Source organism: Notothenia rossii, assembly GCF_949606895.1.
Source record: "Notothenia rossii genome assembly, chromosome: 3".
Lineage (NCBI taxonomy): Eukaryota > Metazoa > Chordata > Actinopteri > Perciformes > Nototheniidae > Notothenia > Notothenia rossii.
The window spans coordinates 10,309,668-10,327,443 of NC_136901.1; the positions used below are offsets into that span (position 1 = coordinate 10,309,668).

Genomic DNA, 17,776 nt, shown 5'->3' on the forward strand with positions numbered 1-17,776 from the left:
GCATTCTAATTGTAACTTGAACACATGAAAAGGTGCACATACTTGTAAAAAGCGTTGTCTCGTGTGCATGTGAGTGAGCAGTAAAGTCCATTAACAAACCAGTTGAACTGATGTTTGGACAGTATAGTGAATACATGGTTTAAATGCATGTGTGGGATCATGCACACTAATATTTCACATTCTGTTTATCATGTGCTGATCCATTCACAACAGCAGCATAAAAACCAATCATCGAGGTGTTTTCCTCGATTCACAGATGTTTCTTCAGTGAAAGGAACATTGAAGGGGATTCAGATGCACCCAGTGACTTCAGCAGGTCTAGCAAATGCACAATAACAAAACCACAATGGCAGAGTGGGCCCAGTACAGCTACTCTGCTCCAGGGGGAAATGTGAGAGACAGCATCAGATGATAGAAAAATATTAAAGCTCCTATCTGAGCTTTTTTCTCACTCGAGTGAATTAGAAGGGGAAACATGTTACAATACCTGGGGCTCGTGTAGTGGATTGTTTTTTTTTACTTCTGACGTCAGCTCAACAAAAAAGACATGGGAGGTTATTTCCAAACACGTGAGAAAGAAAGGAATAGATAGGAAGTGGGAAAAGTAAACAGAGCGAGCTGCCAACTGAGCTTTACTCTGACGTCTGGGTCTGACTGCATCCGCAGATAGTGAAGGTCAGCAGAGGCGCGAGAACAAGAAAGATAACAACTCTTTACACTGCAGTCATAACAAGAGCTAACGAGGCTATGTGAGCCGCTGCAAGGGAACAAGGGACTGATAATGAACCGTAGACACTGCAACCGAAACGTATTACCACTGGAGTCAAATGTGTGTAGGAATGAGTTAGAATTTGACCACTTCAGGTTTTCAGGTCACATGTTTCCTTCTAAACGCCTGCAGCTCTGTGGTTAACACAAGAGATTTTCATATTTTGTTCTACGATATAAAATACATCTTGTAAATAGTAAATACCCCACTGAACCTTATTTGTCTCACAAAAACAGCGGTTGGTAACGTGTAGCTAAACGAGACGACTTAACGTCATTGAAAGATAGCCACCTTTAGCTTAGCAAAGATGCCGTAAAGTCACGTGACCACGATGCAGTTGGCTGATAGCCTTACGTTAGCTTTAGACGAGTGTCATAAACGTGTGTTTGCCAAATATCTTATTTTTTGCATTATTCGAAATACAATGGTTGATTTCTTTGAGGGAGTCCTTGAGAGGCTGACTTATGTGTCGGCCACATCATGACCGCACCACTCCATTCAGCCGGTATTAGCAGAGAGGGGAAATGATAGTGAGTTCAGACTGAGGGGGATGGGAGGGTGGTGCATTGGGACAGAGAGTAGCCAACTGGCCTCAGGGGTTAAAACAGCAGATAAAGGGGAACAATGGAGGACCAGGCAGAATGCTCAGGTTATTTTTTTCTGGAAATATACTTCAAAGTATACTGAAAACCGAATTTACACAAAGGATATTAATACTGCAAAGGCAAAGAAGAGAAACACCTTAGTTGTGCCATTATTTTAGGCTGAAAAACAAAAATGATGAGCCTCAAACATCCAAACATTTGCTGTTCCTGAAAGCACTATCCTTCACGATGACTTGTCGGTCTGAGGTGCAGCCCCCTGAAACCGATCTCAGTCCCATCTGACCTTTGACATGACAATGCGGTTGTAAATAATCATCTGACTGTCTGCAATGCTGTAGAAAAAAAAGTGAAACATCAGGTGTGTCCCGTCACGCGAGCTGTAAACCAGACGGTGGAATGCATGGCTCGGGTTCAAAAGGTCAAAGAGGGAAGATGTTGATACGCCGCCTGACATTTGGGAGTGCTGAATGTCTGCATCTCATTCCTTCATGCAAGGAAATGAACCTTAAGTATGCATTTAAGAGATATGGCTGTATTACAAACAGTACTGGTGTCACAGGTCTATTTGTTGTGGGGTGGGTATTTTTCATAGCCATGGGTGGGGTCATATAATCTAACTTGAACTAACCAATGTCAAATAAAGGATCAAATGAAGAATAAGAAATAACATGCATCAGTATTCCTTCAAACTGCGACGAACAAGTTGCAAACTATGAATCAAAAGTAACATTGGGTTAACTTCATAATGTCTGTGTATTGAACTTGAGAACTGGAGGTCATAAATATATCTGACAGAATACAGTACAACAAAAATGCAACTCAAACACACCTAAATAATGTATATATCAGTCCAGTCAATTGGATTGGAGATTGCTTTAGAAAGAGAACACTGAAAGCCACTTTGTTAATAATGAGCGAGCGGACTGAAGAGGCCTCTCCACAGAGACTCATGCAACAAGCCTTTTACTCACAAGAAGCAATTATCCCCTACAGAGAAGAAGAGTAAGCACAACCTCATTATTTACTTTGTATATTAGCAGAGACAAGTGGTCGGCCAAAGGTGAGCCACAAGCCTGGGTCATAGAGAGATTCATAAATCAGCAGAAGGTTAACCAGTCCGCCTGCAGGTACGCAGCAGCATGGGTGAGACGTCTGACATCCTTTAAATACATGTTTTAATGTCTCCTGATTGTTAGGTATGACACCACAGGCATTGTAACACACCATTGGGGCTATTGTATAACTTTCTTCCGCACTAGAGGAAAGAAAACGTCCAAAATGCACATTGAGCTGTTTTTCTTTACTAACTTTATCAAATCAAATCAAGTTTTATTTATATAGCACATTTATAAACGATTTTTGGTCGAGCCAAAGTGATGTACATATAATAAAAATAGCCTACAGTAAAGACACTTTACAGCAAATACAACAGCACAGTTTGTTCAGAATATCAGTATGAGAAAAACGACTTCTGTTTATTTGGGTCTTAAGAATTCTCCTAATTTGACCAAACGCAGTAAATAATGCCTTTTTTTGCCTTTTAGACACTTATAATTAATTTTAAAAAGGATGTAAATGTTAGTATTCAGCTGGGGAAGCTTCATGTAGATATGTATTAGTTAGGTATTTAAAAATATATACCTTAAAAATGCAATTTTTTCAAACTCTGAGCCAGAAATCCCCACTTGAGTAATCTATTAATAAGAGTGAATGCTAACCCTGTTAATGTGTAGTGTTTACCATTAATTAGAAAGTGTTTTTCTGCATGAGTAATTATGACACAACTGATCCACATGGTGCTGAGTGCAGTTCACTTTGACTGTTGACAGATTCTCAAGTCTTAATCGTATTTGACTCCAGTCTAGCTAATGAAGACCAGTGTGTGTGTGTGTGTGTGTGTGTGTGTGTGTGTGTGTGTGTGTGTGTGTGTGTGTGTGTGTGTGTGTGTGTGTGTGTGTGTGTGTGTGTGTGTGTGCGTGTGTGTGTTAGTGTGTGCGTGTGTGCGTGTGTGTGTGTGTGTGTGTGTGTGTGTGTGTGTGTGTGTGTGTGTGTGTGTGTGTGTGTGTGTGTGTGTGTGTGTGTGTGTGTGTGTGTGTGTGTGTGTGTGAGAGAGAGAAGGAAATCAATAGGCATTAGCTGTATATAGAGAGTGTCTCTCTGACCACAGTGTACACCTGCACAGCACCCAGGGGAGACATGAGTCACAGCTTCTCATGCCGACACTCATCAACAGTCACCGCTTGTTTCAGACCTCTGAATCACTCACTGCTCAAGGACTCTTCGAGGAGTCACCGTTTTCACACAGCAAAGACTTGCTCAGGGTCTTATTGAGTGATAACTGGAGGCATTTTCAAAGCTAGGAGGGCAAATTAGCATGTATCCAAAAATGTCAAAAATAGTCCTTTAAAGTCTTTTTGTGTTGCATTCTAAGCACTTTGAATTGTGTTGTTGAGAGGTGCTATCCAATTAAACTTACAGTGCCTGAAAAAGCAGCAAATCAATCAAAAATGATTAAACAAATATCCAAATAGTCGCCCAATCCTTTTCCACCCAATCATACCTGACTAAATGAGAAGTGAATATAGGACAATGTTTTTTGTTGTTGTGAACTTTACTACTACTCCACCTGGGCTTTTCCTTCGCCTGCAAGGCTAAAAATAGGTATTAGTGACCCACATTTCCTCACGGGATTAACCAACAACTACAGGCTGATCTGGTTCAGTACCAGGAGCACGATTCATTACAGGAAAGAGGGTGAAACAGAGAAGCAGTGAAGGCAGAGGGAACAAAGAGGAGAAGGGCGAGAGCAGGGAACATGTTCGATAACAAGACAGCCAATTAAAGAGAGGGATTGATCCAGAGGGGGGGGGGGGGCGGTGTAAATTCAAGGGCCAGAGAGGATTAGTGAACACACACACACCAGCCTGTGAAACCCTTCGCTCACTACTACATTTATTCGCTTCAACTAAACACCTGTCAGGTCTGCTCTTGTTCTACGTCTGCTGTGATTTATTCATCGGAGAAGGTTTTACAAGCGATTCCTCACTCTGGGAGGAACTGAGGCGTTCCGGTGGAGACTAAATAATGGAAACATCCGATATGACGTGTTCTCACATACCACTCCACGAGAGAAGAGAAGGGCTGGGGAAATGGGAACACAGATCAAACTACTCTAATAATAATGAGGGGTTGAAGACAGTACATCTTCTATGTTGGAGATTTAAAGTTAGTGGTATCTTCTCCATGTGTTACTTATTTCAGGATACACAAATGGGTTGCGTATTAGCATCGTAGAAGCTTTCGTTGTTTACTCAAGCCTGGCTAAAAATATCCCTTTACAAGTATTTTTTGAAATGTTAGAAAACACATTTATTTGTGATTTTGTCAAGAGTTAGATAAGAAGATTAATACCACTTATGTGTCTAATTCAGCTGTATGTAATATCAAGGTGAAACCTGGAGCAGTTAGCTTAGGATAAAGACTGATGGCAGAGGGGAACAAGTTAGCCTGGCCTGTAATAAGTAAAAATAAATGTCTACCAGCACCTTTAAAACTCACTAAAGGAGAAAATGAAGTGAATATATAATACTAGGTCCAACAAGAGCTGTTTTCTAGCTCTAAGACATCCACAACAGCAACATGTGCAGCGACTGTTGAGAAAATCACCTTCTGCATCCGAGCATAGAGAGGACATCATTCAAAAGAGTTGCAGCGAGAGCGGTTTGATAAGAGGAGGAATGTGCCATCAAAGTATTTCTTTGATGAAATGTCGGCCAGGCTGTAAAGTACTGCAATATGATACAGAAGCTGCTGAGCTTTAAACACATCCAGCACGTCATCTGAACCGAACACTCGCTTGCTTGGATCATATCGAGTTACATGATGGTTTGTGGGGATTTCCTATTGGGGTTGGCCTTGGCTCAAAAGGCCTTCGTGGTGTTTTAAATGATACATTACATGACAGTTCTAGCTGTTTTTGGCCAACAAACTAAGAAATACCACTTTTGCTTACAATATTCGACTCTGGATGACTCTAATAACATTTAAAACCAGAGAAACTGGAATACTTTGCACAATCTGACCTGAAGAACGTCAAATGAACAGCAATACCTACACTTCAACTTCAAATAAACTCTGAGCAGGTATGTATAGCATGCCATGTCAGCCAGCATGCTTTCACAAAGCTTTCAGCTGAGTATTTCCTGCATTGTTTCTCCAGCAAAGTATAAATAACAGCTATTGTCTCCTGGAGTAAATCAAATATCCACTAAAAGCCTGTTTTTCTGTTGTTCAGCCGTAAGTGGGCTGCAAACAAAGCGCAGGAACAAGTGCACTCTACTCACTCCTGGGAGGCAAGGTGTGTGTGTGTGTGTGTGTGTGTGTGTGTGTGTGTGTGTGTGTGTGTGTGTGTGTGTGTGTGTGTGTGTGTGTGTGTGTGTGTGTGTGTGTGTGTGTGTGTGTGTGTGTGTGTGTGTGTGTGTGTGTGTGTGTGTGTGTGTGTAAAATATAGCAACATGCATTCCCAAAGAGCTCTTCACAGCCATTTAAAGCCACCTTTGTTCAAACAGTGGGCAGTGTGCAAAGCTGCCAAGAACTTGTCAGGGCAAGGAGGGGAAGCACTTTAAAAAAGTTTGCTTGACTAATTCTCAGGATAGAGGAGTGACAGTGAGACAATGGCAGACTGACAGCTGAAGAGCACTTTGTGAAGAGGGGAACTGCAGTGTGGTTAGAGTGGGTTATTCACAGAAAGGCCAGGTAACCACGAGGGGAAAAGAGAACTTCGAATTGAGCTAAACACTGATGCAGAAACCTGGGCTGACCTTGTAGATTACACTTGATTGAAAAATGTGTGGCTTTTAATTGAAGTGTTTGAACTCTTTTTTAAAGCTGGTAATTAGATCTTAACCTTAGGAGTTATTCTATGTGTCTGAAGTATCTCCACTACGGCTGCAACTAAGGATTATTTGTATCAACAATATGTCAATTTTTTTCAGATTCTACAGCTCAAATTGACGTTATTAATAATCAATGAATCACCAATGATTTTAATGCAATTAACATGTGACATAATCAACAAACCAGTACTCTAACAACATTCATGGAGGAAAGATTGGGAGAAAATAATAGGGAATTTGTCAAAAAGTCAATGCCTGATTTGTGGTGTTACAAGATGCATCGTCTTCTAAGTTCAAATCAAATGAAAGAAACGCAGCTAAAGACAACTACACGTATCGCTGTGTTCTTAATCCTGACCACTTACACTGGCACCATGGCTCAGAAACAGTGAATTCATGGTGGTATTCATCTGGGGTAAAAACTCAGAAACTGCTACATCCCTTGGTGTCTGATTTTGTGTGTGGCAAGCAAACATTTCTTTATCATCATTATTATCAATTTTATTGAAAGGCTTAATGGCAACAAATATGTGTTATTAGAAACGTCTGGATGACATAAGTCAGAAACACCCACCGATAGAATCTAATTCTACAAATAGTATAATATTAATAAAAACAGAGCAGCCAAATCTTAATATGCAACTTTCCAGAAATAAAGGCTCTAAACACAATTAATAGATGTGCAAAAAAAAGCCATCAGATAATAATTAAGAAGCGTTGAAGCTATCGTCTTGTAAAGCTAACGTGTTTGTGCATGCCTGCATTTTGCCTAAAGAAAAAGCCATTTCATTAAACTTGTTTATGTAAATAACTGTCAGTTTTACCTGGCTTGGTTTAGTCCCTGTTCCCGAGCTGGCTACTGGAGGAGAGTTATTAGAGTCTTCTTCTATGGTGCTGACAATCACTTCCCTAAACTCCTCTATAGTCTGGCAAACCTCGAGCACCTGCAACACTTCCTCCTCCTCGGCATCCATCACCGTTGGCGACTGCATCCTGAAATCTTCAAGCGCTAAACTTTAGCTCAATCCCGCTCTCTCAAACATCGTCTCTGTGCTGCTTTCCTTCCCCCGATCCATCCCAGAGTGTGTGTGTGTGTGTGTGTGTGTGTGTGTGTGTGTGTGTGTGTGTGTGTGTGTTTGTGTGTGTGTGTGTGTGTGTGTGTGTGTGTGTGTGTGTGTGTGTGTGTGTGTGTAACCTCCCTGACTCTCTCCTGATCTTCAGCCCAGCCCCTTTTATCCGTCTTTATATAGAAATCTCTCCCAGCATGCCTCAGGAGGTATCGTATGGGACACTGTGCGCTCACTTGCCACATAATGTCAGGGGCTTTATGGAGAAGGGCACAGAGCGATGGAGCGCGGGGAGAGAGGAAGAAGAGGGATGAGATGATCACATGGGACGTCCTGACAGCAGGGGGGATAAGAGGATGGAGAGGTGGAGGGGGGAAGCAGAGGAGGGAGGGGAAAAGGAAAGGAGGAATACAGTAAATAAAGTCCAGAGAGGAGAGTAAAAAAAAAGCAATTAGGTGCCATCGCTGTACTCCAAATGTGTTTTTCCCATCATCATCCTCCTCTTCCTCCTCTCTCCCTCCCTCCCAACTTCCTTTTATCCGTCTCCCCCTGAAGGCATCCTCTCTAATTCTCTTCCTCATTCTCCGCTCGCCTCTTGCCTCAGCGCCACTCTCCGTCAATTGCTTCTGACCCAGTGAGCACTGTGGTGTCATGGTGCTGCATGTGTGTCAGAGAGAGTGTGTGTGTGTGTGTGTGTGTGTGTGTGTGTGTGTGTGTGTGTGTGTGTGTGTGTGTGTGTGTGTGTGTGTGTGTGTGTGTGTGTGTGTGTGTGTGTGTGTGTGTGTGTGTGTGTGTGTGTGTGTGTGTGATCGGAAAAAGGTAAGACAAAACCTGTTCATCCAACCGACTGATCAGAATTAGAACACAACAACCTGGGTCTGATTATCTTCTCTCTTGTGGTCCAAAAACACATCAGTGACCCACACTGTTGCTCTGGGTTCCATTTCTTTCATTACCATGAACACACACACTGTTTATTTTCAATTCAATCCGACACACCACCGTTCTGCTCTCATAAATAATCCCAAGAGCTCCACATGTGGATTAATCCGCAGCTTAAACTATCCCCAAACCAATGCAATAAATGCATGCTTAAAACAATGGTGCCTAGTTGTTTCTGGAAAGTATCTATCTTAAATATATAAATGTTTGAAGATATTGAGAGATAGACATTGTTGACTTAGGTCTCTTCATGGGATTTGTTTACAATGAGAAAACAATATGTAAGCCCTTAAATCAGGATTTAAAACTCATCAAAATTGGGGTAAATTCATCAATTTCTAATAAAGTAGCATGTCCATGCTTTGGGCCAATTGCAATCTATTATGTAACCTTGTCTGTCAGTTTCCAAAGAGGAATGGTTACCAGAGGCTCGAAATATGTCTGTGTTTGAATTAACTGAGTGAACATATTTTCCTATTAGCAACAAAGCTAACATGCTACAGAGAGGTTAGCTCAGGGCAGTTAGCACTGAGAGCTTTTCCTTATGGGAGATATATTGTGAGTGGCTAGTGCTAGCATGTTCCTGGCTGTGCTAGCAGTAATCACAGCAGTTGAAGTTGTTCAAAAACGAAGCGCATATTTAGTGAACAGTGACGAGGATTGTCACAGCTTTAAATATTAAAATGCCTTCAAATACTATACTTTAGTATATCCAGAAACCAGTTGAAATATTCTTTGATTGTGCTGACCTAACCTAGAGTCTAAAAGCAACAGTTAATCACAAGTGAATCACTGAGTGCTGTCAATCTCCTCCAAAAGGCCTAAGGGTTAAAGTCATGAACGTCCACCGTGTACGGCAGTTTGTTGCATGTCTTGCTAATGTGCACGAGTTACTAATAAAGGAATAAAAGCTTGGGAAGGGTTACAAGTGGCACGCATCTCACAACAAGCACACACACACACACACACACACACACACACACACACACACACACACACACACACACACACACACACACACACACACACACACACACACACACACACACACACACACACACACACACACACACACACACACACACACACACACACACACACACACACACACACACACACACACACACACACACACACACACACACAAACTCACCCCAGGGAAGAGGTGCCAAACATGAGAGCTCAGCGCCTTCCAAGACATGGCTGTGGAGATATGGGCCAAACTACCAGTGCTGGGGTCTGCCATGAGTGCTACTGCTACCATACAGAGGGTCCTGCTTGAGAGCGCTAGCAGCTGAGAGTACAAAGCAGCTTTAATTGGATTTAATGAATTGAGCTGAAGGGAGGACGAGCAAGGTGAAACAATGGGAGGTTTAAAAAGGTGTGAGTGAGGGGAGCCGAGGGAGGACGTGGAAGAGGATTGGACAGGTAGTATGAGAAAAATAACGAGCTCTTTGAACATTACAGCATGGAGACATGTTGAGTAGAGACACAAAATACATATGAACCTGAAAATGAACACAATATGTCCTCTTTAAAAGTCTTACATTTAGAAATAAGCTACAACGGTTTGGCCCCAGACGAACCAGGTCCATGTTACTTCATTTTGAGATTTCAGTATTTACTTCTCAGGCAGCAGGCCTCTTCCATCTTCAAAGTGCGTATGAACATCTAAAAATAAACCTGGCTCTACTTTCGCTCCACTTGTTGGTATATGAAGGCGCTAATTCCCAAAGAATGCTTCATGGTTTAAACATATCACATTCCCCCTGTTCGACATGCCATGCTACATTGACCTGAGCTACTCCACTACACCTCTCACTATTCAGTTCCATGCAACAATAACAGCAGGGTATATTCAGCCAATTATTGCCATTGTCTGTTCATAGCTCAGTACAGGCTATATTCGTCTCCATTGGTCTTTACCATCACCCAGCTAGCAAAATACAGTAGACATTGACATGCCAGAGACATTAACTGACAGCGCTGGTTCCAACCTGAAGGTGTTCCTGCCGAAGGAGCAATTAAAGAGTATTTCTCACATTCACACAGACAACCTGGAGCTTTGGCCTCCCTCCTGAAATTATAGCAATCTGCTAGAAGGGTTCTGTTCAAATATATCAAGCAATCGAAGAACAGTATGATCAGCTGAATTTACAAGCAGTGTTGAAATCCCATTCCAAGTACAAAGTTGGCCCCAAAAAGCTTTGTAGTTTATAGCCAAGTTAAAAAGTCTTCAACACTAAGAGATACCCTCATCTGCTTTGTTGCTGAGGGTTGGAGATGGAGCCTAGCTTAGCATAGAGACAGGAAACGGAAGGGAACAGCTAGCTTTATTTTAAATAATTAGGTGTAAAAGTCATGTAGCTTCTTCGAATCTCTGCTGGTTCCTTGATAATTGGCCGTATCGAAGTGTTTCAAATAGCCCCCTGTAAAATGAAGCCCTTTTTTTATTTTACAGATTAAACAAAGATAAATAGCTTAAAGAGGTGCCTGCAGCTGGACTCTGTTATTTGTTTCCCCCTGATTTCAGTCCTTCAGGCTTAGCTAAATTGTTGGCTCCAGCTTCATAAGCAGTGTACAGACATGAGGCAAGAGAATAAATATCATTTCCCAAGATCCTGAGCAATTTCTATGAATGTGATTTGTTAAAAAAGTACACATACAAACACCATCCCTCGACAGCCGTCTCTAAACATTTATTCGGTTTGGTGTTAATCTCGAAATCTCTGTTCGTGTTTTTCGACACATTTCCCATGTAACACGAGCGCTCGTCTTTTATCCTTTCCTGTGGTGAGGCATCACAGACACATCACAGTCATGAGAAACTTTTTTTTTTTGCCGGATTGTGAGGACATCCCTGCCCGGAGCGATGTGCTGCTCTGTCAGCCAGCGCTCTGATTAAGTCCCTGCAGAGGAGTAATGAGCGCTGCACAGTTAGACTCTGGGACTCACACAGAAAATATTCACAGACGGAGAGCGTACGCGAGGCCTTAGCACACACGCAGACACACAGGGATTTGTGCTGAGCCTCTCTCAGTAGAATTGGTGGGCCTGATTACTAAAACTAAAGCCAACACCCCCGCCCTGTCAGAGGCACCACTGCAGGCCACGGCATGAATAAGACATGAACAGCTAAATACTGAAGAGGGCTGTGCTCTGTGGCAAATCCTGTCATGTGTTCAAATTAAACACAAAAAAACAGTCACACATACACAGGCGATGCTAACGAGGGCTGCCACAAGGGAAAGTGAACGCCAAGTAGGTCAGTGAAGGATGGGGAACGTCTGGGTGCATGTTTTCCCTTTAGCTGGTTAAGCCCAACACTTGACTTGAAGTTGTTTTGGGTCATTCTCGGGTTAGCCAAGTGTGCTAAAATCGCTTTTATTATTATGCATTTAACTCCTGCCAGCAGCAAGTGTTAGAAGTCCTGCTTTCAATGCACAAAGCAAGGCAAACATTTAAACTGTTTTACATGACTGCTCATCAAAATGCCATGAAGCTCTCCTCCTCTCGTTTGTCTGACAGCATCTGCACAGGGCTGTAAACCGAGGCAGTAAACATGGGAACTAGCACAGACGACGTTGAGCACCTGTAGTATCACCATGCAATAAGCACCTACAAGTGTTTACAGTCGCAGACCCCAGCAATTAGACCAAACCCCTGACTCAGAAATAACCCTGCAGCTCACCACAACATTACTCAAATGCTGTTTCCGTTTATAACATTTCACACAAGAAGGAAACAATGTATTGATTTATAACCTTGGTCAATAAATAAAGCTGAATGGACCTTAACATGAATTTAATATTATCCTCATTTATATTGATTTACTGATGTAAGAAATACTGTGTCTTATTTTGATAGCTCTAGAAAAGCTTTATTTTGAATTCTCTTATTTCGCTATTCAGCTGATATTTGGGAAGGAAAGACTAGTACTTTGCACAACTCGTCAAAACACAGATAGATCAGGTTTACCCGAACAATACCACTACAAATTGGCAATTACTCATTTTATTTCACCACGGCTGTTTTGGCCAAGAACTCTTGTATCCCTCGAGTGCTACCAGGAAGTTCACGTCTCGACATGCCAACCTGCTCAGCTAACACAGTGCTATCTGATCAACATGTCTTCAGTTTGCCTTTTATCTGACTCCAAGTAACAAAATCCCAGAGCGGTTATATAAAAATGAAGATGATTCAACAGACTCCATTTTGGCAAAATAAACAAACGCGTTTGCACAAATTGCCAAACGACCCATCCTGACGATGCAGCCTACCTGAAACCTCATGGCATTAGATTATTCTGTAAAGTACTAAAATGCACCTACACATTTACCTCCTTCTTAAGATGTTCGGGTCAATCTGACCTGGATACAGTAGTGAGGCACACTACTAGTTAATTTAAATGATTTAATAGGAAATGTCCTACCATATATTTCTCCGTTATCAAATAATCTATCACATAATCCATTTGTAGAGCATCAGAGTCAGCATGCTTTCTGAGGGTAGACTTTAAATTTGACTGACAGTCAGAAACAGCTTAGCTGCTGTTATTTCTTGGTCCGGTCCATTTTGGCAGGGGCCACCATAACGGGCCCCCACCCAGCAGGAAAATAAACAGTTTGCCACTTCCAATCGCCTTTCCTCTAAATCCCTTGTAAATCACTAGCAGAGGCATCCCATCTAAAGCAACTTGGTTCCTAAATGGTGAGTGTAAAGGTGTGTGACGGTGCAGTGGTGCTCAGCCCTACCTGGACCTGCTCCCCCCCCCGGACAGACGAGTCGCCCAGCAGTGGCTCAGCGGGCGGCGAGTTTATCGTTACAGACTTTTCTGAGCGGCTGTCTTTGTTGCGGGACTTGTGGCGATCTCTGTCCCGGGTTCGCTCCCTGGAAAACAAGAAGAATTCATAAATTGCAGTTAGTGCAGTACACCTGTTGCCCTACTAACCTTGAAATCAAAGAAATCCAGTATAAACGTTTGAGATTGAGAGTTTTGGGCCACATTTCATTCAAAGAAACAACTTTAAATGATACATTGATTATACACTTTGAGGTTCAACTAATCAACCAAGTTTGAGTAATAACCGTTGTGTAATGTCTTTTGTGGTTTTGTCCAGAGATGCATGCTGAAACACACACACACACACACACACACACACACACACACACACACACACACACACACACACACACACACACACACACACACACACACACACACACACACACACACACACACACACACACACACAATGCGAAAGCGGCTGTTTGAGTCAGATAAGCAGATCGCTGTGTGAAAGAGGAGAAATTAAACTGCTCTTTGTTTCATCTACTTCCCTGAAGCCCATATGAACTCTGGCCCTCTAAACCCCTCCCTCTACATCCTTCCTCACTACACCCACACCCCCCTAACCATCACTCTCACTACAAGGCCCTGTGTCCCTAACATATGAGCTCCATTAGCCACACTGACCCACTGCACTTACAGCCCTAATCCTGCAAAGAGTGAATGGCAGGTCTTCATATTCTCCGCCCAGCATCAACACCACCACGTGGCACGGTGCCCACTCTGCAGCTCCATTACCACAGCCTCAGTTAATCCCTCATCTGGCTCCCCCCCCCCCCTTCCAGCTGCTGACATCACGGACATACTGTGATACATACAGTATTTTACAGGAAACATCCGACCGAATAGAGAATCCAGAGGCAGGGCTGTCAGATTTCATATAGATAATACATCCTGTAAAGAGAATAATGGACTAACATATTGGACAGCAGGTGAATGAAAGAGATATCATGGAGTCCTTATTTACAGCTGCACGCCTGAAGAAGACAAAGGGCATTTCTTGATTGTCTTTTCTAAATGCTAATTGAGTTTCCTGCAGTCTCTACGCGTAATATTTCCTTTGTATTAAGTTATTTAATTGCAAGTGAAATAAGAAAAAAAGTGTAACAAATCTCCTTTCCATAATGCTCTGTCTTTCAAGAGATGAACACAGGCTGTTGTGGCTTTCTGTTTAAAGCTGAATGTTCTAGTTTTTGTTTATTTACACCAGGGGTGGGGAACCTCCGGCCTCCGGGCCGTATATAGCCCGCGAGAACATTTGCTACGGCCCTCGAGGTAATTTCTAAACACACGCAAAAAAGAAAAAAATTCAAGAAATTTAGACCGCAAAATAACAAGCGAGTGCCTGTTTTTCCTGGCCAAGGTCAGGGTCTTTGAACACAACACGAGCCTAACGTGTCCTCACGTGGTATATGTCTCGTCTGACAGGAGTGTAGTTCTAACGGAGAGCACCAGAACGCGGTTCCGGGCCGGGACGTTTATTCCAAGAATATCCATAAAGAAAAAAAATCTGCTTACAGTTTTGTTTCATAGGTGTTGAGAGATGTATCCATAGATCTATTAATTTTACTCTCAAAGTGCACGAGATTGATGCTTTTAACTTCAACATGAAAAATAAATCTTCCTGGTTATTTGCAAATTATGGTGGAAAATAAGTATTTGGTCAATAACAAAAGTTCATATCAATACTTTGTTATATACCCTTTGTTGGCAATGACAGAGGTCAAACGTTCCCCCCCACTTAAATCATATCCACATGGATATGAAACTAAATACATTTGCACACATCTTGTGTCCATATATTTCTGTTTTGGTGGTCATGCCACGGTGCATGCATGTGCGGGTCATGGTCAAATATCTGGATTAAGAGGTTGCTTTTTCTTTACACAGTATGAAAGAAAGGCGAAATGAATGGGCTGTGATTTTAGTTTTTTAAGCAGACGTTGAGTTCAATCATTTGTAAATTGTACGGCCCTCGGAGGATGTTGTAAAAATTGAAATGGCCCTTGAGAGGAAAAAGGTTCCCCACCCCTGATTTACACGATGACCGCAGCACAGCGTTAGAATTAGATTGGTGTTTCCAGCCATGTTACAACCCCAAGTAGCAATACACAAAAGTAGAATTTGGTGAAATCCGATATGCCAATGTTTCTTGTAGCCAATTGCCAGGACTCATGTGTTATGTTGTGTTGTTATGTGGTCAAAATGGACGCTGATGAGAGCTGTGGGACTCAACCAATCCATCAAAGCTAAGAGCCTAAAACCAAAACAATGAGCAGGCAACCATTTTCTGTTTGTCTACCGCTACAAGCAACACCTTTCCCATTACACATACTAATCGGCTACATTGTTAATTTAACAAACACTGATTAGATCAGCAAGTGTTGATATTGAGTCTGACAAAGCTGAATAAGATCTGGTGCCCGTTAACAATAGCCTTTTAGTGAAGTATAAGTGACAACCTTGAACGCTACTTTCCCACACAATAACAATTCATAACCATATCTCAGGATATCCTGCCTGCAGGGGTCGCGCAGTATGATTGACAGCTCAGTCTCACATTGGATGGATGGAAGTGTTTTTGATTAAAGGGTGTTAACCTGTCTGCTTTCCGCCTCTATTCCTGTACTTCCTTTTGAGCGTGGACACCGTTTCCTACCATCACAATGCTTCAAACGTGCACACAGTGAAAGAAAGCTCATTTTACAACAGCCCGCAGCAACTCCTCTCACTGACAGAGTGACTGACATATTCTCGTCTAATAAATCCAGGAGATTAGGGCCGTGTAAGCTTTTAAATACATTACAGCCATCATTATTACTTTAGGTGTTATTATGGTTATCATCATCAGTGTAAATGGTTTCTGCAGCGGGAGGGATCATCAGTCAAAGGCTGTCAGTGATGGTGGTTATTAATTGGGAAGGAGCAGCAGCGAGTCAAAGTTATCAGCAGAATAGTAAGCATCTCCGGGGGAAATAAAGGAAAGATAAAAGCCAGAAAACTTCATTTAAAATTGACCAAAACCAAATAAACATATTAAAACCGTCTTTGCTAGTCTTTCCATTGTGCTTAGAGAGTTTGAAATATACTGAATAAGTAACTGATTTGTATTCTTTTAAAAATACCCGATATCCAACACGCGTGTGACACAAAACAGAAACGAATACTCTTCTTCAGGCAATAAGAAATGCAAAAACAAATACACATGCTTATTTGAGTTGCAGTAGGGTTTGTAATTAGACATAACCCACATCCACTTTACAAGACAACCTGTAATGAGGAGTCACACGCGCTCCACGTTTAGGCTGGGAACCACTTGAAAACAACGTGTGAATGTGTGTCTTTACACGCTAGTCCCAGCAGAGCGTGATTCATTGGGAAAGTCAGTACCAGACAGTGAAGGAACACCTGGTTCCTGGAGAGCTGGCGAGACTACAAATGTGAAAAAGACGACTTGGACATAAAAAAAGATTGCTGTTTACAACTGCATTTTGAAATTGTATATGCACACAGACAGGAAACTCAGGGCAGCAGACCTGTGGTGAGCAGGGAGGGGTTGGAACAGATCGGCCTCTGTCTGCCAGCCCCCCCCCCCCCCCCCCCCCCCGACACCCCCAGCACGTTTTCTCATTCCCCCTCCAGCATGCTTGTGGGGTGATCGCACTGTGGAAACCTCGCTCCCGGCACCCACACCTTCCTCCCCCCCCACACACACACACACACACCACCAGCCTTCCCACATCCTCTTCCTGCCTCATTAACATGCAGCCCGGCTCGTTGGTATTCCGACCGCGTGCTGTGCTATGATTTGATTAATGGAATTTGACTTCCAGCGAGGTTCCCTGAAACGAAGATGGCTTTTTGGAACAGTGAGGATGAGAGGGAGTGGGGGGGGGGGGGGGGGGGGTAGAGATGCCTGGCAAGCGGGGGCACAGTACTGCCAATTAGTCTCTGGAAGCAGTTTGGCTGTAACACCTGAGGATGAGTGCGGTCTCGTTCTCCACCTCTCACTGATAGCGGGGCGGCTAATGGAGAGCCAACTAGCACGGCAGGCCAACTGTCCGAGGATCAATTTGTTCTCTGTGTGTGGCTGGCAGGGCACAGACACACACACCTGTGTGACACACAGCTTTGTGGCACCCGTGTAGCTCCGACTCAGCCAAATGGGTTGAGTCATGAAGCCAAATAAAAAGTGACCAAGCACACACTCAAGGGCCATTTTAAACCGTTAGCTATCAAGATATAAAGAGCTCTGTGTGATGGGTTTGCAAAAAGATGATCCATTTGCATTTACTTTAAATTGCAATATATTTAGCTTAATAGGTCCTACAAATGAAGTTTAATATTCTTGGTGTTAAAATGTTTACCTCAAAGTCACTGATAAGCTGCATTGTATAAATATAATCAGCCTGTGCAGTTTGGAGTTGATCCATGTTGAGGTGGAGGGGCACTCGTGTGATAAGCAGTCATGTGGCCTGCCTTTTTCTTTAGGGTTAGCCTCCTACAGATAACACTGCAGTAAGGTGACACATTCCTGTGACTCATGAGGGTCAGGGTTGTGTTAGAAACAAAAGGGTTGTGCGACGTGTTGGCTGCATTTCGGAAACCAGAAGTGTTCCCAAGAGAGTCAGTGCAAGGTGGAGACGTGT

The 17,776-nt window shown here is 42.7% G+C and overlaps 1 protein-coding gene across 3 annotated transcripts in view; it reads right to left on the reverse strand.

The window, feature by feature from the left end:
* The window catches only part of LOC307031544 (vang-like protein 1), a 46,624-nt gene that overhangs the window by 12,040 nt on the left and 16,808 nt on the right, over positions 1–17,776 (reverse strand). For all 3 annotated transcript variants that reach the window (XM_079668742.1, XM_079668743.1, XM_079668741.1), the window contains exon 3: positions 13,033–13,168. In XM_079668742.1, coding sequence (XP_079524868.1) covers positions 13,033–13,168 — 136 coding nt within the window. The remainder of the gene's footprint in view (positions 1–13,032; positions 13,169–17,776) is intronic.